Here is a 25,320-nt window from a genome sequence, read left to right as displayed (position 1 = left end):
GTAACTGAGTAATACTGTTTGTTGTCTGTGTATTCCTGACTACTCAATTGTCTGTTGCTTCAATGTCATGTCCTTATCTTGTCAAGTATCTCTGGATTTGAGATTTTAGCTGGTGGAAGTAGGCTGGAAAACACAGTAAGGCCAAGAAGAGTCAGCTACTATTTTCCTTCTGAAATCATTTAAAGTGCATATAATAAAAGCAAGCAGTCACTTAACAGCCTTATATTATCAGGGATGCTATTGACTGAGGCAACTCCGAAGTATAATCCCAAAATATAGGGATGGATGGAAAACTTCAAGTTAGAAGGGACAGTGCATTGCTTAAGAAGGGCAGTCATTTTCAGGCAAACCTGAGCAGTTTCATCAGGGGATGGATGATCCAGACTGTTCACACAAGCAGTGGTCACTAAACTTGCTGCTGTTTACCACTGGTTTACTAGCCTGAGTCAGTGCCTTTTCTCAGGGCTTCTTCCACGCTTCACAGCCAACAATACCATTAAATTCCTTTTCTCCCTTAGGCTCTTTCTGTATATTCCTGTAACTCAATTTGCCTCTGCTTATTAGCCATGTTTGTGCTTTACTCAGGACAACAGCACAGGACAATGAAAAGCTCCCTCCCCTATGCTAAGTTAACGTTTGGAATGTCCCGGTTATTACTTCACAAACGAACTTCATAGTTGCAGTAATTGCTGTAGGCTTCCTACATGCAATTAAAGCCAGATAAATCTCTTCCACAGAAATCTTTCTGCACCACAAGAACAGCTAGACCTTTTGTTTATCTTGAATCACTGAGCCTGACAGCAAACGCCCAAGAACGAACGTATTGCAGGAGACAAGCGCGTAGTGACATTTCCTCAGAACATTCTCTGGCAACCTGGAAGCTCAGAGTGCTTCCAAATTAGCAGTATCATCTTTAACAGCCAAAAGATGTATGCCAAGTTGCCCCCCCCCAACAACAACAACAATTTAAAGTGCGTCATTACTGCACGATGTCCCAGATGCTTAAGATCCTTCTGTTCTGAATTCGGCAGCTGCAAGTTTGATGTGTTAGTCCACTTTCCTATGGCTGTCTCTTCAGTGGGCACACTAGCATCCTTTTGGGGTTTTTGAGGCTTCCATCACACTCCGCCATCACCTTTTCTTCCCCCCTTACTCAAGGATCCAATTCTAGCCATTCTTGACACAGAAATTATTTCCTACCTTTGATTTTCCTCTTCGTCATCTCTGAATCTTGTCCAGATTTCCCGATTCAACTTAAGAAACAAACTGCACTTGGAAATACTTACCTTTATTGTTTAGGGTAATCGGACCAATATCTGTGCTTATGCAATTCTGGGCCCACATGTATGGGCTAGGTATCTATTTTAAGATGTGTAATATGAAAACGGGAACTTTCAAAATTGTAATAGACCTTGTACATGTACTCTAAAATACTAGATTTTCTCTTTATACATCTCCTTCTCATTCTTGATCTAGAAGAAAAGTAGCACAGATAATCCTTGGGGGAAAAAATAAGCACCTTTAATAGAACTTACCTCCCCCACTGCCATCCTTCAGAAGCTCCTCTAAAAAAACCAAAACCAAAAAAACCCACCACCAACACAAACAGGAGCTGGTTTAGGCTACATACTGCTGTCAGATTTCTTATCTTAAAGCATCTCTATTAATCCACCTTTACAGCACGGTTTGGCTTTGCCTTCTGGAAAAAGTGGGTGATGGATTCCAAACTCAAAAGTCTAAAGTCCTGTATTTATCAGCTATCAAGTTTTGAGCTGGTGGTAACACTTAAACCTAAAGCAGACACTTGCAAAAAGTCTAACCCCTGAATATGCAACAGTAATCCAACATTTTAAGCTGGTATTTCTTCAACTCTGTGCAACAAAAACATCAATACAATGGATTTTATATATTACTGAAATCAATTATTTCAGTCCTTAAGTAGGACATTTTGTTATCAGTTATTTCCTTCTGTATTTGTTGCCTTTAAGCTTTGGCAGTAGGAAAAAAATTGCAGCTACACAGAGCTTTTACACCAAACTTGGGTTCTTCCTGCCAAAGTGTAAAGGCCACATATAAGTGAAGCCTAATTGTTTAACACTGATTTCAAAGTATGCATCTTCAAGAACGCAACGAACACTGAAAATACGTACTTTATAATTTGTGGATTTTTATTGTGATATTTAGAGTTAGAAACTAGAATTCAGCAAAAAGTTATTTCTGCTAAAAGATTTTGACATTTTGATGCACATTTGATGAACCAGTTAATTGAAAAAGGTGTTGTTCCTGCATTCCTACTGAAAGCAAGGTCAGCGTGCATTAGATGCCTAACTCACGTAGGGGCGTTGGAAAGCTGCCGCCACTTACCCTCATCATGCCTCACGTCCTGCAACACTGCAAAATCATTACACAGTGTTCTCCCATTTCGTTCCTCTCTGATGTAGGGGTGGAATTTGACCTTTTTCTACCCTCTAATTAACATAGAACATTTTTGCTAGGTAAATACATTCACTTAACCTACTAGTTAACCTGAGGGCAAAATTAAAAGAAAACACAGAAGCACATTTCTGCAAAACAAAAAATGAATACCACTGCAGTTGGGGGAAAATGTAATAAAAAGCTGTGAGTAATCTATTATTTTTCATTATGACGTTTCTCTGATTCTATATACAAAGTAACATTTCAAGGCATATGAAGACAACATCCCTTTAAAAGGTTAGTAATTTAATTACTTATGTCATTTTCTAATATAAAGCTAAACGTTACCAGTATTACAGTTAATACAATTTAGAATTTATTTGATCCCCTTCAACACAGATTTACGTATTTCTTCTTGGCATGCAACAAACTAGAAGAAAACTCTAATGGATCAGGTTTGGTTTTTGCTTTTTTTGAAATTACCAAGCCATTTGAAAAATTCAACTGTTTCCCTTCTCCTCCTCTCCTTTTCCCCTGCCCCCACTCTCTCAAAATGAGAATTTATGCCTAAAATCTTGGAACTTCTGTATCACAGGCAATTCAGCTTCTAAAAAAAGGACTACATACGCACAGTCGTAAGGAAGTTCGTAAGAAGTTAAGTTTGTTTGAAAAACTTTAGTAATAAACCCTTTATATACTTAAATATAAAGTGTAATTCAGTGCACAGTTGACAGCATTTTTCCAAAGTTATTTATTGAAGTTAGAACCATTTCATACTTCCGTGATTAACGTTCTACCTTACCCACCACCAACTAAAAAAACCTTTTGATTTTTCAGTTACATATATTTAAAGAATTTCCAGTGAGGTATTTTACAGAAAATATTAAAGACACTGCACTTGTGTGAAATATTTTTACCATAAACTCATATTTACAAATTTTCTTCAGAAGTCTCTACCTAAGAACCTAGGCCTTTTTTAATTTAGTGATTTTTAGAAATAAATTATAGAAAAGTTTCACAGTTTCCAAAGACAATTCCAGTTTATACATAATCATAACCACTTTTAGCATAATTTGTTAGGAATGAACATGCCCTTTTCCAAAAAGCACTTACAGTGTAACACTGACTATACTACACAGAATTTAAAACTCAGATTTATTTTTTTTCTTCTCTCTGCCTTCTACTCCTCAAAAAAAGCAGCAAATTTAAATTATAAAGTGACATTCCATTAGTCAGAACTATGTAGTGTCCTGGTACAGTATTTAAGAAAAGACAGTTCCCTAAGAATATGTGCATACTGTTTGTCTTTTCCTAGTGCATCATAAACATCATCTCTATTCATCCTTAATACAGACCATATCCTTTGGCTTACTAAGGCTCTTCACTTCATCCAGTAGTCTTTTAGGTGTCAGAATATGAGTGGAACCTGACAAAAGAACATAAGTATAAACTATATCAGTCCAAAATTCTGTTTTTCAGGCATCATCTCTTAAAAAAACCCGTCAGTTACAGGCCAGTTTTTTTTACTGTACCTGGAAAACTGAGAAGTAGAACAGTTCAGCAGTGTTTTCACACATTATATATAGTCATGTGTTCTCATACCGTATCATTTCCTATAAACGTAAGTGTCGCCATTAGGTAGGCAGTGTCCCTCCTCCACACGCCGAGACACCCAGACATACAGATTAGGACTCTGTGTACAAGTTTCAAGCCCCTGCTCTGCCTGGTTTGAAACATCCTTGACCCTGGGCCACGTGCACTGCATGTATCAGTCCCAGCCTGCAAGAAACCTGCCCATTCTGCGAAAGGGTGAGTCAATGACAGGCTCTACCCTACAATTAAGAAACCATCTGAATTAAAAATCACCACACACTGATTTTCACAGAAATATCAGTTACAGAGTGCTGACTAACATTTCCTTGAAAAATTTGCAGCAAATTAAGAAACCATCTGAATTAAAAATCACCACACACCGATTTTCACAGAAATATCAGTTACAGAAAATTGGCTTTTGCTGACTAACATTTCCTTGAAAAACTTGCAGCAAATTGCTTTAGAGAAGAGTATTTATGTAGTTAAAACTATGGTAGACTTAATCCTTTTTGCAACTCCAGACTAAGTTGAATTGCCAGACATAAGCATCTCAAGCCATTTAGTTTCTATGACCCTGCACCCAGACACCAGCTGCCACTGCAGATGGATACAGGTCTCTGGTAACATTCTGTACCTAGAAGCTTGGTTTTAATATGTGATACACGCAAATGTTTTAGCACCTGCACTGAAGCAGCAAGAGTGGAAATGATTACTTGAAGCACAGCAGCTGACAGAACAAGCATTTGCTGCTGAAGTATTAGCCTCACAGTTGGTAGTCAGGATAGTTAGTTTTCCTCACAGTAGCTAGTATGAGGCTATGTTTTTGGTTGTGCCAAGAAGAATATTGATAACATGCTAATGTTCCTATCAACTCAAGGACTTCCTCAGTTTCCGATACTGCCCCTGTGTTGCCAGCTTCTTCTCTGCAAGAAGCTGGGAGGGGACACAGCCAGGACAGCTGACCCAAACTGACCAAAGGCCCATTTCATGTCGTCAAACATCATGCTCAGTATATAAACCAGGAGGTGGGCCAGGGGGGCTTCTCCCTCAGGCTTGGTCTGGCTTTGGCTTTCACTACTCAGGAACTGCCTGGCCATTGGTTTGTGGGGGGTGAGCAGTTTTATAATTTCTTTTCCATTATTTTCATTACAGCTTAGTACTAATACTAGTATTGTTAGTGTTATTAGTATCACTATTTCATTGATTTTCAATTACTGAATTGTTCTTATCTCAACCCACGAGTTTCTTGTCTTTTCCTCTGATTCTCCTCTCCACCCCATTGGGGGAGAGGGGAGCTAAGCAAGCAGCTGTGCAGCGCTTGGTTGCTGGCTGGGATTAAACCACAACACTACCCTGGGTAGTAATTCATGCAGTTACTACTGAATGTTAAGAAGATCAGGGAGATTACTTCAGTTTTCAGGGCAAAAGCTATAAATCATGGTGTAAAGTCTCTGAAGAATCCATGACAAGAACTAGGTCACGTTGCAAAGTCAGCTGAGTTAAAATGGAAGTTTTCTGGGGGTTGGTTTGTTTTGTTTGGTGGGGATTTTTTTGTGGGTTTGTTTGCCTTTTTTTGTTTGTTGTGTTTGGTGGTTTGTTTGTTTTTTTAAATAATTCCCTTCCTCCCCAAGTGAGTACTCTGCCAGCTTTCCTACTAGTTCCAAAAAACAACGCGAGTAGTAAGTGAAGCTGAAAGCAAAGCACCAGCAGACGCAAAAGCCTGTGAGGAAACTGTAATGCAAAGACATTTAGGTCTGTTTAAATCCTTTTTGTTATACATCAACCTACTTTAATAATGTATTTCTGATATAATTCATGATGATTCTACTGTAGATCATAACTGTATTTACTGTCCTTAATATCTTGTTGCAAGAAAAAAATCCCACACATGAAGCAATCTAGATAAACTGAAAAGATTCTCCTAAGTACACAATGTGCAGAAATACACTGAGTATAGTATTATCTTACTGAACCAACTTAGAGAATGTAAGAAAAAAGATCCTTACACTTTCCAGAAACACATCTAGTAAACCCCTACCTACCACTCTCTTCCCCAGGACAAGCTTACCTATAACAACTTCACAGGACTTGTAGACTTGAGAAACTTCATAAGCACTGCGCATCTCGGAATACGTAATTCCTCCAATCACAAATATAATCAGTCTTGCACTACTCTTGCGCTCATCGGGAGAGCTCGCTTTAGGCTTCTGGCGCGCACTGTGAAAGATTTCATGAGATGACATCTATGCATCTTTATGGATTAATTTTTGGTAAAAATTACACTCTTAAGAAGCAGTAAGAATTTCTGTCATGCAGTTCACCAATTCCAATTTCAGCAAAATAATTTAGACAAGTTGATAATTAAAATAATTTTAACAAAGACAAGTTAGCATGTTACCAAACTATCCAGTTATCACACAGGGGAAAATAAATACGAAGCAAAAATCTTGTTGCACACACACACACACACACACAAAGGACTTCTACCAAGCAACTTAATTCTGCATGGTAGCAATTCCAGGGCATTTTTCATAAGAGGTTCAAACAAAGAAGCTGGAGTCTGCAGTTTTTCCTCTAAACATGAACAGAACCTCAAAAAAATGTTCGGCTGTTATCAAGATTCAGATAGCCAGAAACACAGAGAAAGAAGTTTAAAATCTATTTTCTAACATACAGTAAGTACAGATTCAGATTACATAATCTGCTGCCCTGATCTCTGCTAGGGTGCCTAAAATTTCACCAGCCTGTAAGACAGATCCAGTCACGATGTATGATGACCTACCCTAGTGTTCCCTTGCACTGAAGATCACAGTGCACACTCAGAAACATAAGGGCACACCAACAGTTAGCTAACAGTGGGAGTAATAAAACTATTTTCCTAAGCCTGTTTATCTGTACCTTTGGTCTTTTATTTAGTAAGGTGCAAATTCCAGTTCAAGTGTGTCCACCATGTTTAGGATATGTATCATGTTGCCCTCCCTATGAATTCCAGGATCTGATTAGCCCAACGAGCATTCCTGTGATAGAAACACTCATCTCTATTCTGTCTCATAACACTACCAAAAGTGATAAAGTTGTCAAATTGGCAGGTATTGATCAGGAGGTTCAAGAGCTAGTGAAAAGGGCGGGGAAAGAAGGAACAGAAGTTAGAAACCTTAAAAAAAAAATCTGCGATCATCACACAGTGCTGCTCAGTAAATATGCACATACACCATTTCACATTCATTACCAAATAATCCAAGACCTCCAACTTTTCTGGATTTCTCTAAACCATCCCCTAGCAACATGGGTCAAATATCCAGCCAGCCCATACTCCCCTAATGAGAGGGCCGATACAAGTTGAATTTAACTTACTGGAATCATTACCTTCAGGAATGACACCTGCACTACCACAGCAGAAACAGCTTTCAGAAAAACTGAAAACATTCTTTTTGCCAAAGTTGCAGTATACTGATAATTCATCCCTGAGATTACTTGACACTAAAAAGCTCAGTGTTTTAAACTTCTCATTCTGAGAATAAGAAAATGCTTTTTCTAACTGAGGCAGAGGGAGATACTCCAAATAAGCAGCTATGTACAGCTAAGAAGCATTAAACAACCAAGTTCAGTAGGTTTTGAATGAAGTAGAAATATAGCATTTCTACATTAACATTAAGTTACAGAAGTTATTTAGCGCTTAGTAAGTGCACTTCTGTAATGCTTTAGAATGTACATGACAAAAAATATGAAGAAATGGGTAAACTATGTTTCAAGAAATTAAACAATTTACCTTACTACTCCTGAACCGTTCCAGGTAGGAGGACTTTGGGAACAATAAGGCCAGTCTTTTGAATCTAGTTTGTTTTCTATAGCATCCTGAAGGGCAAAACAAAGACCTCCTTTAGCAGCCACGTAGACCTAAAGCTCAAGTCTCAACTTCCAGCAGGATGTCTAACTGGAATCTAAAGCCAGCTATTTCTTACAACAACAACCAATTGCAAACAGCATCTCATGAACAACACTCCTATGTAGCAAAACGCTAGACCACATAATGGTAAAAATTACTACAAAGCTTTCGTGTTTCACCAGGAATTGGAAGTACATATGCTTTCTTCAAAAACATGGTATTGATTTACCTGTTCCAATTTCACTAGTAGCTTTTCATCTGTAACTACCTTAAGGTATTTAACTTCTCTATAGCAATATCTAAGAGGAGTTAGGGTCCCCTAAAGACACAGAAGAACATGCAAAAGTCACCAACAGTCTATGAATGGCAGCACTGGGTCCAGCAAACTATTCTGCCTCACACCAGTCACTGATGCTTAGGAAGAGCTTTAAGAACAAAGCACCTACACTTGTTGCAAGTAACACTGTCCAGTCTCTGCCAATCTACAGTTTAGATTTGAATTACAGTTTAAAGACCCACTGGAGAAAAAAAAAATTCCATATCTTTAAGTTACACTAAACACTGCTAATCACGACAAGCTGTTCAAAGACTTTGTTTTCCCTTTCATTTGGTTCACCTTTAAAATGACCTCCAGTAAGGAGCATCGCTAACACACAACAGTCTAATGCTCCATATTAGACAGACTAGAAGTGATCACTTTGCTTAACAGATGTATTTAACAAAAGTAACTCAAGATGCTACGGGATTTCAAAAGACTGGCTGTAACTACTCACTTGATTACATTTTTGCACTGCACCCATGGACTAACTAGTTGGTCAAATTTACCTCCATAACATCTTTGATAACAGGCGTCCACCTAGAAAGTTGGAAAGTTTCTTCTGCAGAACGGTCCCTTCTTGGGTGTTTATGCTGCTGAGCAGCAGACTGAAAAGATTTTCAAAACATGGTTGTATTATATTTGGTTTTTTTGGAACTTATGCTCAGTTAGTAGCAGGTGGGGGTTGGAAATCAGTAGGAAGTTTTAAAGAAATAATTAGAAAAGAAATAATAATAAAAGAGAACACAATACCTGAAGAATTAAGGACACACTACAAACACTAATTTCAGAGAAAAGGAATTGAGTAAGTTGGCACTTTCCAAAACCAACTAGCTTAAGTCACCACCTGATTATTTTAGAAGGAAGAACTATAGCTATCTCACTTTGAAACTTACACATGTTAATTGCTTAAAGGATTTACCACTTAAGACACATCATAAAAACGAGAATCCCTAGTAATTGCCCAAATCAAAAAATCCACCTGGATAATACTGCTAAGAGTTGCTTAAAGAGCTGTAGACAAGGGCGGTAGGAAATTGCAAAATAATACATTCTTACTGAAGAGATAACAGGAACATCAAGGTATTTCCAGTTTCTTATCATATCACTATCACTTTCTATTTGTACATTCTGGATCAGCTTGTCCAAGTTCTCCTGGGTAGTTCCTTTGATACAAGGAAAACACACAACTTAATTACCATGTGACTGTGAGCAAGACCAATTTTGTCCCACACATTCTGGGGAGTTATTCATTCCAGGATTTTTTTTTTTTGTTCACGCAGTCTAAATTTAACATAATACTGTATTTTAGATATAATTGTTTAATGGCCCATTTTTGAGACCAAAACTCAATATTGTTATAGATTGCTCAGACCCATATTCTCTACTAAAAACTCTTCCCTATTGACTTCATTTTCAGGTTGCAATGGACATGGAACTCCCCCTTTAACAGCTTCAACACTACGTGAAAACGAGAAAATTTAAACTGTTGCACACATCCAAGCACAGGAATGATGCTAAAATACTGTATGGATCTGCACTTCAACTCCTTATCAATAGCTCTCGTTCTCAATATTTGAGAGAAGCTACAGTATTTCTTTCAAATTGGCCATCAACTCCAATACAGATGCTTAAGCAAAAATACTGGGCTACCCCAAAATTTGAGATGAAGTCTATAGCACTAAGAAAAAAAAAAGAAAAAAGGCAGGGCAGCTTATCATACCATTTGTGCTAAAGATATACAGGAGAATAGCTCTAATTTTGTCATAGGTCTCATGACTTCTGTTGAGCAGAACTGGAAGGAGGACTCTCATAGTGTCTTTCACTTTTTGACCTTCTGCATCGGTTCCAAGAGCCAAGTCCTAAATTTAAAAAAGTGCTTTTAGTGAGTATACATTAATTATTTTAATAATTACTATGTAACATACTTAAACACTTAAAACTGTTTGATACCTAGAATTCATATAAGTATAAATGCATAAGCTTTAACTTGACATTAGTTATACAATGTGATGCCTCACCCTAAGAGGTGCTTTCCCCTAGCATTTAAAAAAGGTTTCCTTCTGCAGAACATGGTGAGACAACTTTATAGGAGTTTTGAACAAAGAAAACACAAAGACAATCCTTCTACAAATCAGCCAGATTCAAAGACAAAGAAGCAGAACTATAAATGCAACTCATTTATTGGCAGAGCGTCAAAAAGTGATAAAAAAAAGACACTACTTTTAGCAATTAAAAACAAACATCTAAGCCTGCAGACAAAAAAGTGGTATTTGCAGCAAATCGGTTGGTTTGTAAGGGGTTTTTTTAAACATACCTGTTCAGCTTTACAGAGCCTTTCTATGTTAGATTTGAACTTACTCATGCAATCTTCTGCTATGTTAAGATGGACAACTTGCTAGAAGATAAAACAAACAAGTTGGCGTAACTTGCCTTTTTTTAACACATCAAGCAAACACTTTTACTGATTACAGAGTCAGTCCTTCAACTATCCTTCAGTACCATCATGCAATTTGTGATTTACCCTTCACTCAGGGATTGACCCCCATAATATCTTTGAAATGGTTAAACTGCTGTGCTATCTTCAAGTCTCAAAGCACACAAATCATTTAGGTCTTCTCTTACATACTAAAATGAAACACCTGAAAGCAAGTTTTCTGCTCAAAATTTTACAGTAGGTGAACTTACTAATTTGGAGAAGAGTTACATAGCACAGTGACTAGGAAACACGACAGAATAAAACAACATAGACAATTAATGTACAAAATGATTTATTGTGAAGTTGTAGATATAAAAGACCCCTTACCCTACCAATCTCTTTACGATAGTGCGACATCTTTTTCATTAACTGGGCCAGAGAAGATATCGATAACTGTGAAGAAATGATACAAGTTAAAAATTTTTCCCCCCAATACTTGTCATCCTTGCTTCCCTTCCTGCTGCAGCCTTGCTTTGTTTTCGTCCCCTCAAAAACTGCCGAGATAGACCTATTACAGAAATCAAAAGTTTATGAACTACACAGCTGAAAAAAAATCAGCTGAAAATAATTAAATTACCAGGAAAAACAGCAATACATTAAAACAACTTACTTTTCCTTCTGTCGGTTTGCTTTTTGATGAAACTTCTTTCAAAAGCTTTGGTATTTCCCTGAAAAAAATGCAGGTCTCCATCAAAGAGAGTGTTTGTTGACAAAGGAAGCTGAAGTTAAACATTCTGGTTATGGTATCTGCACAATGTCATTTGATGCAATAACTTGCTAGTACTTTATGCAAAATAATCCCTTTAGATTTGAAAGATTTGAAGATACTTCCCAGGAAATAAATTTATTGCCATTTTCCTGAAGAACTGTAATTAATCTTACGAGAACTGCATACCTATGCACATACTGTCTTTCTGAAGGTATGGTTTCCTCCTGGCATCATTATTCAAAAGAATGCAGTCTGTATTGCAAATCATCTTCATTACTGCCTGTATTCCTACTTTGTTAATGACTCCTCCCAAAGAAACCACCTCTCTCAAAGAAACTTTTACAACTTGCATTTTTAACTACTTTGTTACTTATTCACATACTCTATCACATCCGCAATATGCTTGTGCCGAATCTTCACCCAGAGCGCATCATCTTCCTCCAGAATTGCCTCCCGTTCCTTCCCAGCAGATCCTTCTGTTTTGTATCTTCCAAGAGAAAATTCAGACAGTTATTTGGTTTAGTTTCCCCCGCCTCCCCCTCATTCTAGTAACTTGTTAGAGTATGAATTATCGCTTATCCCGCATGCATGGCCGTAGCAGCAACACGCACAGGTTTTCACTTATAAGCCAAGTTATTGTCCAACACAAATTACGTAAGAATTTTACAGATTATGTCTTTGAACACAGAAGAAGCAGGTGAATCTTAGATTGGGGGGGGGGCGGGGCAATAAGTTCTTTTAAACCAACAGTAAGTAGTTTCAATCATATATTTACATGCACCTCAATTTCTCTTCAGCTTTCAATGTCAACTTCGCTCTGGGTTCAGAGGCAAGTTGTGCAAAGCAATACACACTGAGATTGCACAGTGCGGGTATCTACTACAAGATATTCTGTAATTCTGAAGGAAAATGACATCCCATTCACCCACAAAACAGACCAAGTAGGACAAACTACTGCACATACACAAGAAACATGCTTCACAGCATTACAGACCAGCTATTCGGTTTCTACAACCACAAGGCACATAGCCATCACACTACACAGCTTTTTCATTTTGGGAGAAACTCACATGGTGTATACAGCCAGAAAGCAGAAAAATATAAAAACAACCCAAGATGGTGAAAGTCAGATCACAACTACCTAGAAAACATACTCTGCTATATTTTCATACCCAGCAAGTTTCAGATTCATAGAATTCTACATTTTCTATGAAAACATTCACTCGGTGTTTCTGACAGGGAAGATACACGCTCCTGGTTGCTTAACTGAGCAATGAGGCAGCTAAGTCTCGTTTGCTGTAGTGGGTCATCAGGAAGCAAAGCCTTACCAAAACCTTTGGTGTCGGAACAATCTGACACCAAAGAACATACCTTACGCAAAACAAGGTTCCGCTATTCCAAAAAGTGATAAAATAATACTTATAAACTGAACGTACCTTACTTAAGCGTGCATTTAGGAGGTAAAGTTTAACAACTACACAAAGTACATGACTGGAGCTGTGGAAGTGAGCATTCCTGAAAAATAACTCAGCTTTTACTCAGTATCCTATTGCTGGGTTTGTTTGCTGCGTTAGGCCAACAAGGCTGAGAACATGAAAGGCAAGGTAGAGAACCTGAAAGGACACTACCAAGGTTTTGATTCGAACCTAGCACAAAGTGCGTTTTTTTAAAAAACAAAAGAAATTTGTTAAGACTCAAAACTCTGCAAAAATGCTAATTAGATCCTACCTAATTTCAACTAAATAAGTTAACAAAAAGAGGAAGCTACAAAACCGAGAGACCAATAATAAATGAAGCACCCCTTATACAATACAAGCAGCCAATATTGCTATGGTGCAGTTTATCTAAACAATTCCATAGATTTCATTATCCGAATAAAGGGTTAGATTTTTTTTTCTTTAAAGTACTTGCTTGTAAGTATCATTTTCAATTGGCAGCAGATCATATGCCATTGCCTGGAAGGTGAGTTCATGAAGCACAGTTGATACTGGGTCAAAGCCACGATCAATTATTATTAGTTGGGAGTGGGTTTTAGCCTAAAAAGCCATCAAATAAATGTAGAGTTAAGATATGCAGTACAAAGTTAATGCATGTTACGTCTATTTACAGTAAGTTACAGCACTGCAGACATTTTTGGAAGAAATGGTCCAAGTGTTCATCAACATAAAAAACCCAAACATTTAAATAACCACAACACAGTGATTTTTAAATACTAATTTTAAGGCAATGATCTTAGCCCACTGCAATGCATGCAGTAACTCACCTAATGAACAATGTGTGCAAAGAATAAAAGCAACCCACAAAAAAAAGCCTCCCACTGACTTTTCACAAATAAGGGTACTGTTTGTATTTCAGAGTAGATTACCCATACTGTGCTGCAATACAGAAGAAAATAAACTCCAAACATTCAACTGAGGTTCATTTTGGGGTGTAGCAGAGTGGCAGTAGCATCAAGTACCTTTGTTTCTGCAGCAGAATGGAACATCACTGAGTCAGAATGGTTTACCCCATGTGTTTATTAGGCAGCTGTCCTGATCTGCAGTGACGGCCCAAAAACATGATTTATGTGAAAAGCTGGATCTTTGTGGACAATAAATCCCTTAATGGGAGATATTTCAATTCTGCAGTGAAGTCCCTTCTACATATAGCCCTACAGGTGATGTTAGAACAGAAGGTATCCACTTCTGGTTTGTATCATCCCCTACATTATCATAGGGTGAATTTTTCAAGTACAATTGGTTTTCTCAAACAAGTTGTATTTGTTTACATACAGATTTACTTACCAGTTACCACCTTTAAGCTGCTTTCACAGACAACATGAAATGGCAACTAGTGGCCTTCATTAATAAAAATGTGGGTTTGTAGAATCTGTTCTCAAAACATATTCCAAACATAACTTTTTTCCCCACCCAGACTTACAAAAAAGCAAAACATTTTCGTTCACTTTCTACCTTTAATTGGCTCTTCTCATCAGTTTTGTAGTAGTTTTCAAGATATTTTTCAACCAGCTGTGCAAGTTTGCTGGCTTTATCAGATGGCCTGCTGGGAAAAAAAGGAAACATGCAAAAAACCCTTACATTTCTTCATTAAAACACTAAAATGCTACCTTTAAAAAACACACCCACTCCCTAGATTGATCCTCTAGTTTCACGAGCAGTTTCTGAACTCCATTCTAGGTATTTCCAATATATTTTCAGTCTTACATTACAATTTCACTGTCGGAATGCTTTCACACAGTAGAAACAGCTTCAGCCAAAAGACTGACATTAGCTGGCATATGGCCCAACACCTAAAAGTCTCACTCTGAGTGGGAAACAAGAAAGGAAAAAGAAAGAGAAAGAAAAAAAACCCAGAGTCAAGCAATTATTTCTTTGTTACCTTTCCAGAGAATAAGGCACCACTTCAGGTTACACCACAGAATGCAATTCTTGAGCATAATTTCAGATGCCTACTTTGACTTCCAAGACACTACTATGTACTCCCTATCAAAGCTCAAGAGGTATTCTCCTCAATCTCTCTATCACGAAGAAGTCCTGACCCCATCTGCCTCCACAATTCATTAACTCCTTGATGCCAAGCAGAAATGCAAAACTACCAACAGCAGTTCTGTTACAGGGTTATGCAGGCAGTGTAAGAGAATGCAGCACACTGGTCAGTAGGATGACTCTGCCCATGAAACAAGCAGTTCATGACTGAACAGGGAATAGTAAGTACTGCTATATGCACACACACAGAGAAACAATTCACTGTTCTGCCTACACTTCCCAACTTCCTATCATTCCATATTTCAGAGCTGTGGATTAAAAGCAATTAATCCACAATTTAAAAAAACAAACAAACAAAAAAAAAAAACCAAAAAAACCAACCACATGTTGCAACCTCCAGCTACTACCAATGTGGTAAGTCCCAGAAGCAACTACATTATGCAACTGTATTTTTGCCCCACCTTTTATATCGTACTCCTGGATTCTCATCTAGTGTGGCACACAAGGTAACAATTTGTTCAGCCATTACTTGCATTACAACATCTTTATCCTTTGTCTTTTCCAGAGTTGGACTGTAACAGCGGTAGAACGCATCTGGGACATTGAGAGTAAATACCTATGTAAAACACAATCAAGAAAAAAAGAAGAAGTCTTAAATTGTGTATTTCTAAAGTATCTGGTAAAAGAATTGCTAATACTTTGAAACTACATGCTGCAAGAGTCATACATAATATATTTTTTTAAAAAATCATACTTCAGTCTGTCCTGTTGAGCTCATTTACCTCTTGTTCTCACACTCTTTTCCTACACTGCTTTCCTCCCCTAAGTAAATTACTTTATTTTTCAAATTGCTACCTGTCTATACAGATGGAGGGACCTGAGACAGGCAGAACTAAACACCATCCAGTCTCTCATACAAAGCCACACAGCGCAGTATCAGAATGATCATAGAACGTATCAAATTTGTTTAAATTACAGTTTCACATATTGTATCTGTTTATTATTTTAAGACTTTACCTCTGAGAACAGAAATTCTTCAAGTGCACTAAACCTTGATAAAAGATGTTTAGTACTATACAGAAAAAAAACTGGTTTTAACAGTTTTGTAAATGGAATGCAAACACGGAAACAATCTCATTGTCAGTAAATGGATTTTCTCCAGCTTCAGTCGGACTCTAACTACAAAGCCAAAGAACATCCATCCAGATAAAGGTGTTTGTTTCACTTGGACTTTGCACAGAGCTCAGTCATCAACTCTTATCACAGAGTAAATGTGAAAGCAAGCCCAGGGATTTTAAATTAGGAGAACAAGTTAACATTCTCTGTTCCTTTGTTAAGGATTCAAAGTGTTCCCACAAACCAAAATACTGAGAACACTAAACTAAACCAAGAAGAGACTAAGTGTTGCTTGTTTTCAACTTCAGAAAAGTAGTCCAAATTTCTATTTTCATGGTAAGTCCTTCAGAGAACCAGGACAACACCACTTTGGTATGCTTTCTTTGGTAATGGAAGCTACAGAACTTTTTCTTAAGAGCACCTTTAGCAGAACTCCCAAAACTAGTTTGAAACAAAGCATGGGAACATCAACACCACTAGAAAAATAAACAAGCAAACCACCACACTGATTCTCTGATGGCTTCTCAATCTAAATCATAAAAAGCCTGTATTATAAGAGGGATTGTGTCTTCTCACTAGGAAACTGCAGCACAAGAGAACATAAATAGTAGCAATCTCTCCTATATTCACCTGCCACTTGGTATGTGTAAGAGTTCTGACCCTGGATATATTCATAAGGTTTGAAGAATACAGCAAAGACTTGTGGGAAACATGCAGGGTTAGTTCTACACCTCCCAAGAGTGGACAGAGCCTGGGGGCTTCACTGTATCAGTGAGTGTCAGAGTGCATTTCAACCTTCTGTATCTGATGAAGTGCAGGAGCAACAAATCACTTCTCAACACAATACCTACTGTGTTGTTTCACATGGAAACCACTCATTGGTTTCCACTGGTGGTGTCACATTTTTAATTGAGAAAATACAGATTTCTCTTACTTTCCTCTCAATAAAAATTTGTCCAAGTTGTATGGGGTTTATTTCTCCTTTTTTGTCAGGCCTTGGTTTTGTTCCCCTCCCCTTCAGCTCTCCTCATCCATCTGCTCTCCTCTCCTGATGTTCACCAGTAGTTAGTTCTACCCATTCCTATTCCCACCCACCACCCTACCTAGTCTTTCCAAGTAACGCCTCAGTACCAGCAGTAACTTTGTTGCTTACTAAAGACAAGTCAAAATACTTTCCTCCTCTTAAGGAGTGGATTCCTTCTCTAACCTTTGACACCGTTTCCCACATCACTCTCCTGGAGAAACTGGCTGCTCATGGCTTGGATGGGTACATCCTTTCTGGGAAAAACAACTGGCTGGATGGCCTGGCCCTTAGATTGGTGGTGAATGGAGTTAACTCCAGTGGGCGGCCAGTCACAAGTTCTGGTTCCCCAGGGCTCAGTCCTGGGGCCAGTTCTGTTTAATATTGTTATGAGTCATCGATGAGGGGATCGAGTGCACCCTCAGTAAGTTTGCAGATGACACCAAGTTGGGTGGGAGTGTTGATCTGCTGTAGCGTAGGAAGGGTCTTCAGAGGGATCTGGACAGCACAGGCCAAGGCTGGTTGCACAAGGTTCAAAAAGCTTAAGTGCCGAGTCCTACACTTGGGTCACAACAACACCCTGCAACACTACAGGCTTGGGGATGAGGGGCTGGAAAGCTGCCCAGCAGAAAAGGACCTGGGGGTGTGGGTCAACAGCTGAATAGGAGCCGCCAGTGTGCCCAGGTGGCCACAAAGGCCAATGGCATCCTAGCCTGCATCAAGAACAGTGTGGCCAGCAAGACCAGGGAAGGGATTGTCCCCCTATACTGGGCGCTGGTGAGGCCGCACCGCAAACCCTGTGTTCAGTTTTGGGCCCCTCACTGCAAGAAAGACACTGAGGTGCTGGAGTGTGTCCAGAGAAGGGCAACGGAGCTGGGGAAGGGTCTGGAGCACAAGTCCTGTGAGGAGCAGCTGAGGGAGCCGGGGGTGTTCAACCTGAAGAGGAGGCTGAGGGGAGACCTGATCGCTTTCTACAACCACCTGAAGGGAGGGTGCAGAGAGGTGGGGTGGGTCTCTGTTCCCAAGTGACAAACGACAGGAGAAGAAGAAATGGCCTCAAGTTGCACCAGGGAAGGTTTAGATTGCATGCTGGGAAAAATTTCTTCACCCAAAGGGCTGTCAGGCAGTGGAACGGGCTGCCCAGGGAGGTGGTCGAGTCACCATCCCTGAAGGTATTTAAGACACATGTGGATGAGGCGCTTAGGGACATGGTTTGGTGGAGGACCTGGCAGCATCAGGTTAACAGCTGAACTTTATGATCCCAAAGGTCTTTTCCAACCTAAATGATTCTGTGATTCTAACAGGTCAACAACATTGAAAACAGTGCTCCAGGCTATTTTCTGCTGTTGAGATACAGAATGCAACTTACCCGAGACTCATATGGGAAGAAGGAAATGTTGATCTCCTTGCATCGCCTGATTGATTTTGCACAGGAAGACTTAATTTTATTGAAGAGGTTGTCAGGACAAGCTAGGGAAAAAGAAGATTCTAAGTATAAATCATTTGTGCATGTTCCAGCTGTTAGCTTACTTACAAGCTTACAGTATTCAGAACAGACAATTCCAAATTAAGAACCAATGAACAGTAACATGCAAAAATGTTGCCAAATATTCCCAAAAAAAGAGAACTTGTAATCAATATTTTGTGTTTGAGATCTCTTTTTCAAGAAACACCACTGACCATTTTTCACTAGTTTTTGGCAAGCCAAGTTGTAGAACACCCATTAGTCTGCAGCAGTGAAGGACATTGATTTTAACAAATCAAAAGTTTCTGTTATTTCTTCTCATATAGGAGGGAGAAAATATTTCCCAAGCTACAAAAAAGCTTAATGGGAGAAATAATACGTACATACCAAATATCAAAAAACAGATAAATATGGAATTTAGTTATAGATCTCAAATACGTTCCACTACACCTACAGGCTACATTGGATCCCAGTCTAGAAACTGAATTTTAGAAATATTTGGATGATAAATACTACACAAAATTGGAAGTGACAAAGCTATTTCTCCAATTCCTCCCAACGTGCAAAGGTTTGGCAAGTATTCAAACTGAGATCTTGCACACTTGCAACAAAGGAACATATAGCAAGGCAGCAGTATTTTCCTGAAAAAGAATCACTGCATCAGCACAAAATGAAACAAGAAACAAAAAGGTGTTGACTGTTTGCAGAACGCATGGTAGCAGAAACCTACTATCCATGCACATCCAGAGATAGCCACAATTCATGCTCTGTCTTCAGCTGCATGTTTGTTTTTTCTTTTTTGTCTTCCCTCCTTTACATGACCATTTTAGTCACACTGACCAAGTGCAGTCACGTTAAGCCCATGTGCACTAACTGCCTCTGCTTTGCAATTTGTATTGTGCATGCAAGGGCTAAGTAGGCACCTTCTTTTAGGTGATAGGTGAGGGGGAAAAAGCTGGCTCAAGTCTGAAGGACCTACCTAAATACCCAATTACAAAACATTGTTCTTGCAGCAAGTTCTAATGCTTTTGAGTACTGTTTTGTCTATACGAGATACAAAGTTTTACTTGAATTATCTTCCTCCACACTCTCCAACACAGAAGGCTAGAATACTTACAAATAAAACCAGATTACGTAAATTGAAAGCTGAGGTGGAGAACAATCAACATTGGTAATTTTGAAAGAGACTACTACTGCCACATGGCACAGTGACCAAGTTCTGTCAACCAAAGTAAGTTCTGACTTGAGTTTCAAACCTTCTCTCACGAAACAGTACCCAAAACTTTCACTTACTAACCTACAGAAAGTCAAGAAGGCTACTTATTTACATATGCAGTTATCAAACTATAGCACAAAAGCTTACTTACAGTCAGTGAAATACACATATGCTGCTTGGTATCTGCTGGATGATTTAGTGATGAAATCATCAATAAGCCCATCTACAGACTTACAGGGGTAGGGGAAAAAAAAAAAAAGGAAAAAGTCATTAGTGTTTTGCCTTGCCTCACACAAAGAAAGCTTCTCCCTCCTCTCCTCCTGCCTCGTTAATTACCCAGTCCTGCTTAGGAATACTACAAATCAACCTTTAAGAAAACACTTAAGTAGAAGATTCTTAATTCCAGACCAAGTATAATAAACAATTACAGAAGGTCAGTCATGCACCAAGACCTCTTTAGGAAGCAAACACAAGATACTTGCATCATTTCCCACCTATGACAGTGCTGAGATTTACTCTCTCAAGAATTTCTAGGAAGTGACAGTAACTTATTAGAGCCATTACTTTGACTTCTATTGTTCAATGTATTGCATTATTACCTGATACATCTCGTTCAGTGACATTACTAATATCTAAGCAATGAAATAGTGCCTCCACCCATCAAAAGGTACATTTGCAACATACTCTGTGGTGACAATGCATTGTCTTTTCATTCCAGAAAACTATGCATCACACAGGAGCATCACACAAAGGACAAAAATCAAGTACCGCAGAGTTGTGCACAGTAAATAAATGCTTTGAAATAAAATTGCTTTCTCAGTCTGCAAGATCTTGCTAAACTTCCTTTAAAACACTAACCTTTTTGGTGGGAGTTATGAAATATATTGCTTTCATGTGTGGGACAGGCTCACGGTTTGTATATATGTTCTCCACCACTATAAAGTAAGAAATATTACATTTTTATAGTTAAGAGCTTTATGCATCTGTAAGGAAAGCAGCATACACATTTTATAGAGGTGATGAAAGTAAAATAACACCAAACAAATTGTCCACAAAACTAGTGACAAGGACTTATCTGCTGCCAAGAGAGCCTTGATTTTTTTATTTAATTGTTATTTCAAATACAGCAAGTCACCACAAGACTTCAACCCTCAGCCTAGTGCCAACTATATTTGCAGTATTGATTTTTTCCTGGCTATTCTACACAATCAGCGTTTTGCCCTCACACAGAAAGGTGTGGCAATACAAGCATGCGCCAACTACGGGGCCCAATATAAAACACCTTGCAAGAGAACTGCCTCGGCAAGACTGCTCTTTTTCCAGCACACTGAAGAAGAGGGAGAATGAAACTACATAGGGCACCGTTCTGAACTAGAGCCTCTTCTGTCCTTTGCTTACTTCCTGCACACTTGTTCTGTTTCAATATAATTGCAGGCATAAATTAGACAATTTCAGCAGATCAGCTTCACTCAACTCAGTTTTCTCCATTTAATAAAGTCATTACTACACAGTGTTACAGTACACTAGCTTGAGAATGCAGGGAGATTCATGTAGCTCTAATTTCGGAGGGGAGGGCAGAACAAGGACATTAAGTCATGCCAGCCATTTGCATGTGGAAAGACAGGTTCATTTCAGTAGTATACTCACTAAAAAGAAAGTGTTTCGTACTGATGAACAGGATACATACTCACTGAAAACTTCTCACAAAGGGTAAGTAGTACTGATTATGATTAAAAATACACTCCACGAAGAGAAATGTATACAGCTTTGCTATATTTTCAGAAGAATCATGTTGTACTGAATAGTTGGAGTAAGGAAAGTCTTGCTACTTGTGGAAAAATAAACTAAGTGTTTCTAAAAACCTAAAGCTAATTAAAAACTAGGTAATTTATATTTTGTGTATTCATTTCAACTTCAAAACCAAGCAGGGGAAAAAAAACATTTGGCAGGATGATACACTAATAAACATTACAGAAAGGTTAATCATAAAAAGCAACTTTGAAGAGTGTTTTATGATAGGAAAAAAATCCTTTTTTTATGTTGTAGGAAGGAAGAGCCCGTAAAATTTACTAGAGAAAACACACATGAAAAGCATGCATGCTGCAGAAGTGAGATCTATCACAATCAATCTGTTATTTACTTTCAGCAGTGGCCAACAGCAAGGAACAGAACAGACATTCCAGCAGATGAAAATCTCCACTCCACTAGAAACTACTCCCAGATTGTTTGGAAAAGTGCCAATCTAATTACTGTTAGTGTTGCTTAAGGACTTACTCTAGTTAAAAGTAATCACTTATATAATTTAGTTTCTAGGTTTTGGTGTGTGGTTTGTTTTGTTGTTGTTGGGTTGGTTTTTTTGTTTGTTTTTTTTAATTACCGAAAACTCTCATTTTGAGAAGAACTGAAAATATATCCACACAGAATTTAAATTCTTGCCTCCATCACATCCACTTGCTTGCAACCACCTCAGTTTTTGTATCCTGTTCTCTTTCCGTCTTCAGTACTTATGTGTCTCTGCCCTTGTATCCTAACTCTACTGCTCGTGAGCTTAAATGTATTCAGAGCAGCAGACGTTACTGATTTACAGAACACAAGAGAAAAATGCAAAGAGCAATTTGCCTATTCTTGTATGTTTTACTAACATTCACTTAATTCTTTACTGAGCTTGTTTCCCCTTAACTTCAACTGACATAACATCTGTGACAGACAACCTTCTCAGTTACCCCATGCTAGACATGAGCAAACACACACTTCCCGCCTCCCTCCCCACCAAAACCAACCCACCACCCACAAAACAAAACTAACCAACCAAGTAAAAATTAAAAAAAAAAACCACCAAACAAAACCAACAACACAAAAATCCTTACAGTGAGCTTTAGTAAAAGATTAAAATAAAAAGTTTAGCTTCTAGGCAGAGAATCCTTTTTTTTTTTTAAATAAAAATCAAACACAATTGGGCAATTGTAGAAGCCAGAAAGTCTGCTAGCCTAATATCCCATAGCTACTTGTCTTCATCAACCAAATTAAGAAAATTCCTTGCCAAGGCACCATCACTATCATTCTTAGATTTTTCTTATCAGGATATTGTCATCTGCATATTAAAGAGAATTATGCTTACCTGTGATACCCTCTGCCAGCAGATCAGTCATTTTGCAGCACATTGACAGTAATTTAGTAGTGTAATCATCTAGAAGAATTACCTACATATATTAAAAAAACACAAGTATTTAGTCAATTGATGGTCTATAGGAAGCCCATGTTGTTTCTTAAACAACTTGCCATGGAAACTTGAAGGTGAAATATAGTTTATCTTTTTATCACTTGCATATAGCAACTTTGCAGTAGGAAATTAATCTCAAACAGCACCAGAAGGCATCTCCCTGCACACAGGATTTTCAAAAGATGAGCTCCATCTTAAATGAGTAGCCCCGCTTCTCCTAATAGAAAGTACTTAAAAACTTTCATTTTGACACAAGTATTCTGAATTCCTGCCTAATTTACCCCATGGCCTGCTTAAATACATCTGTACTTATTCTAAAACTGTTTTACAGCTTAAGCAGCTTGAACAGGTATCGTACTGCAGAATCCTGTTCCACACGTACTGCACAGCAGTATATTTTTTGAAATTAATAAAGTACAAGTCTTTCAAAAGAAAAGAAAAGCAGATAACAGCAGGAACATTTTCTGTTTGTTTTTTTTTTTTTTTCCAAACCTTAAAGAACTGAGAAAATTAACCACTTCTTACCATGCTGGCCCTTGGATTTTTCATTAGATATTATACAGAGAACTGAGTTAACAGAACTAAAACCCATTACTTGGAGAGAAAACAATTTTAAATGAAAGCGACAGCCATTAAGTGATACTTATTTGCTGTGTACTCAAGCAATAGAGATTTCTTATTCAAGTATATTCTAACATTCCTACAAAAATTGTAACAAAACTATACCTTCCATTCTTCTTTCTTGCAGTCATCAAATATTGATGATTTTAGCTCTGTAAGAATAGAGACATTTTACCAGTTAATCAAATTATTACTAAAAAAATAATTCTCCCACTAGACTCATGTTTAGAGACCTAAAAAGAGAGGAACAAAGAAAACCACCACAAACCAACCACAACGCACTGATAAATACCTCTACAGAATTCTTGACCACAAACTGTCCCTGCCTGTTTCAGAAAGATGTTTAATATTAAGAAGAAAACAAAAAATTTAGAGACAGCTCCATAAAAAATAGTCTGAACGATCACTGGCCTGTAAATATATCACTTTCCTTCTTTTTTTTTTAGTGAACTCTTCCACTAAAGGGACTGTGCACATGCAGAAAATTTAAGCTACTCTAAGATAAGGCAGATGGATCAACACGCTCACAAACAGACCTATTCTGAAGCGTATGATGACTTCAGATGTCCTTGTTCTTTCTCCAGAATACCAAAATAAGCCCAAGAAAATACCAGTTCTTTCAGAAATTGAAAGTTATCTTAAATAAGGTATCCATTATCTTTCCCCGCTATGACAACTTTGAGAGAAACATCAGTTAAAAAGGTTGTACAAGATTCAGCATCTAGTTACAACTCACAGCTTTCAAAGATCACTAGAACTACCAGTTGCAAGTTTCAGGAGCGGTGTCATCAGGCTAATGCAGATTTGACCTCACAGCAGTGGTATGTATTAATTAAAAGTCAGAAGACTTTGGCAACTGTTTAAACCCTGGTGTTTAATAAAAACAGGACTAAAGAGGTCTGTGTTCTCTTTTCCCAGTAAACAGCACCTCAGATTAAGCTAACTACTGCCATTAAAATAGCCAGACGTTCTATTACTTTCATTTGGGACGAAATAGAAGCCTAAAATACAAATAAGCAAATTCAGCACACATTTTGCTATTACTGCCAAGTGAAATAACTGGAAGAAGTTTCAGTTTAGCAGGTACACATACAACAAAAAGTACCCCTATTTCTTCAACGGTTACAATTATTAATATATTCGCTTATGTCTCAAGTCCCTTTGGCATGACACAAAGTGTATGAACAAATCTTAGTTAATCTTCATGTTTTCTGAGAACACTCTTACTGAGGAATTAGTCTTTAGCATTACACGGAGTTCTTTTTAATAAACTGAGCATCTAAAAGCCTTGTCCAAAGTCTCCAGTGTATTTTTTCTAAAATGCTTTACCTTGCTTGCCTATAAAATGAACCAGAACATACAAACGCATAATCCAGTAGTGTCTTGAACTTAAATTTCTGTAATTAAAAATAGAGGTCAGCTTTCTCCCATCATGAAAAGAAATTTTATTCCAAGCTATCAGTGTACCAGATACAGTGTACTTGCCCCTGGTACATTCCAGCTATTTGTTTTGTCCTTAATCTGCAGCTGCTTTACCCAAATAACTGCCCTACAGGTTTACAGGCTCTCAAAAACCATCCGTCTCCCATAAGCATTCCCAACACACAAAACCCAATCATAAACCCAGATGTGAACAATGCTCTGGTTTAGTCTAATCTTTTCTTCTCATAGGTTTCATACCAACCATGACTCCCACTACCTTCTCTAATTTTGTCTTCTCTAAATACATTCAATTAGTTTAAGTCATTTTTTTCTTCTACTTTTACTTCCTGATCCAG

At 38.0% G+C, this 25,320-nt stretch overlaps 1 protein-coding gene across 1 annotated transcript; it reads right to left on the bottom strand.

Moving 5' to 3' along the window:
- Positions 1-3,719: 3,719 nt before the first annotated feature.
- Positions 3,720-23,688, bottom strand: STXBP3 (syntaxin binding protein 3). The gene is made up of 18 exons (XM_010148452.1): positions 23,648-23,688; positions 22,820-22,901; positions 20,560-20,636; positions 19,853-19,931; positions 18,390-18,490; positions 15,345-15,499; positions 14,350-14,440; positions 13,310-13,434; positions 11,781-11,885; positions 11,300-11,357; positions 11,017-11,082; positions 10,528-10,608; positions 9,934-10,072; positions 9,270-9,376; positions 8,720-8,818; positions 7,778-7,863; positions 6,077-6,225; positions 3,720-3,841 (listed from the first exon to the last, which is right to left on the bottom strand). The coding sequence occupies exons 2-18, from the start codon at positions 22,860-22,862 to the stop codon at positions 3,750-3,752; spliced, it is 1,653 nt and encodes a 550-aa protein (XP_010146754.1). The 5' UTR covers positions 22,863-22,901; positions 23,648-23,688; the 3' UTR covers positions 3,720-3,749.
- Positions 23,689-25,320: the final 1,632 nt, after the last annotated feature.

This window comes from Eurypyga helias, unplaced genomic scaffold (assembly GCF_000690775.1).
Source record: "Eurypyga helias isolate BGI_N326 unplaced genomic scaffold, ASM69077v1 scaffold8623, whole genome shotgun sequence".
NCBI classification, from domain to species: domain Eukaryota; kingdom Metazoa; phylum Chordata; class Aves; order Eurypygiformes; family Eurypygidae; genus Eurypyga; species Eurypyga helias.
Note: the sequence above shows the minus strand (reverse complement) of the source record. Positions and strands in the feature narration are given on the sequence as shown.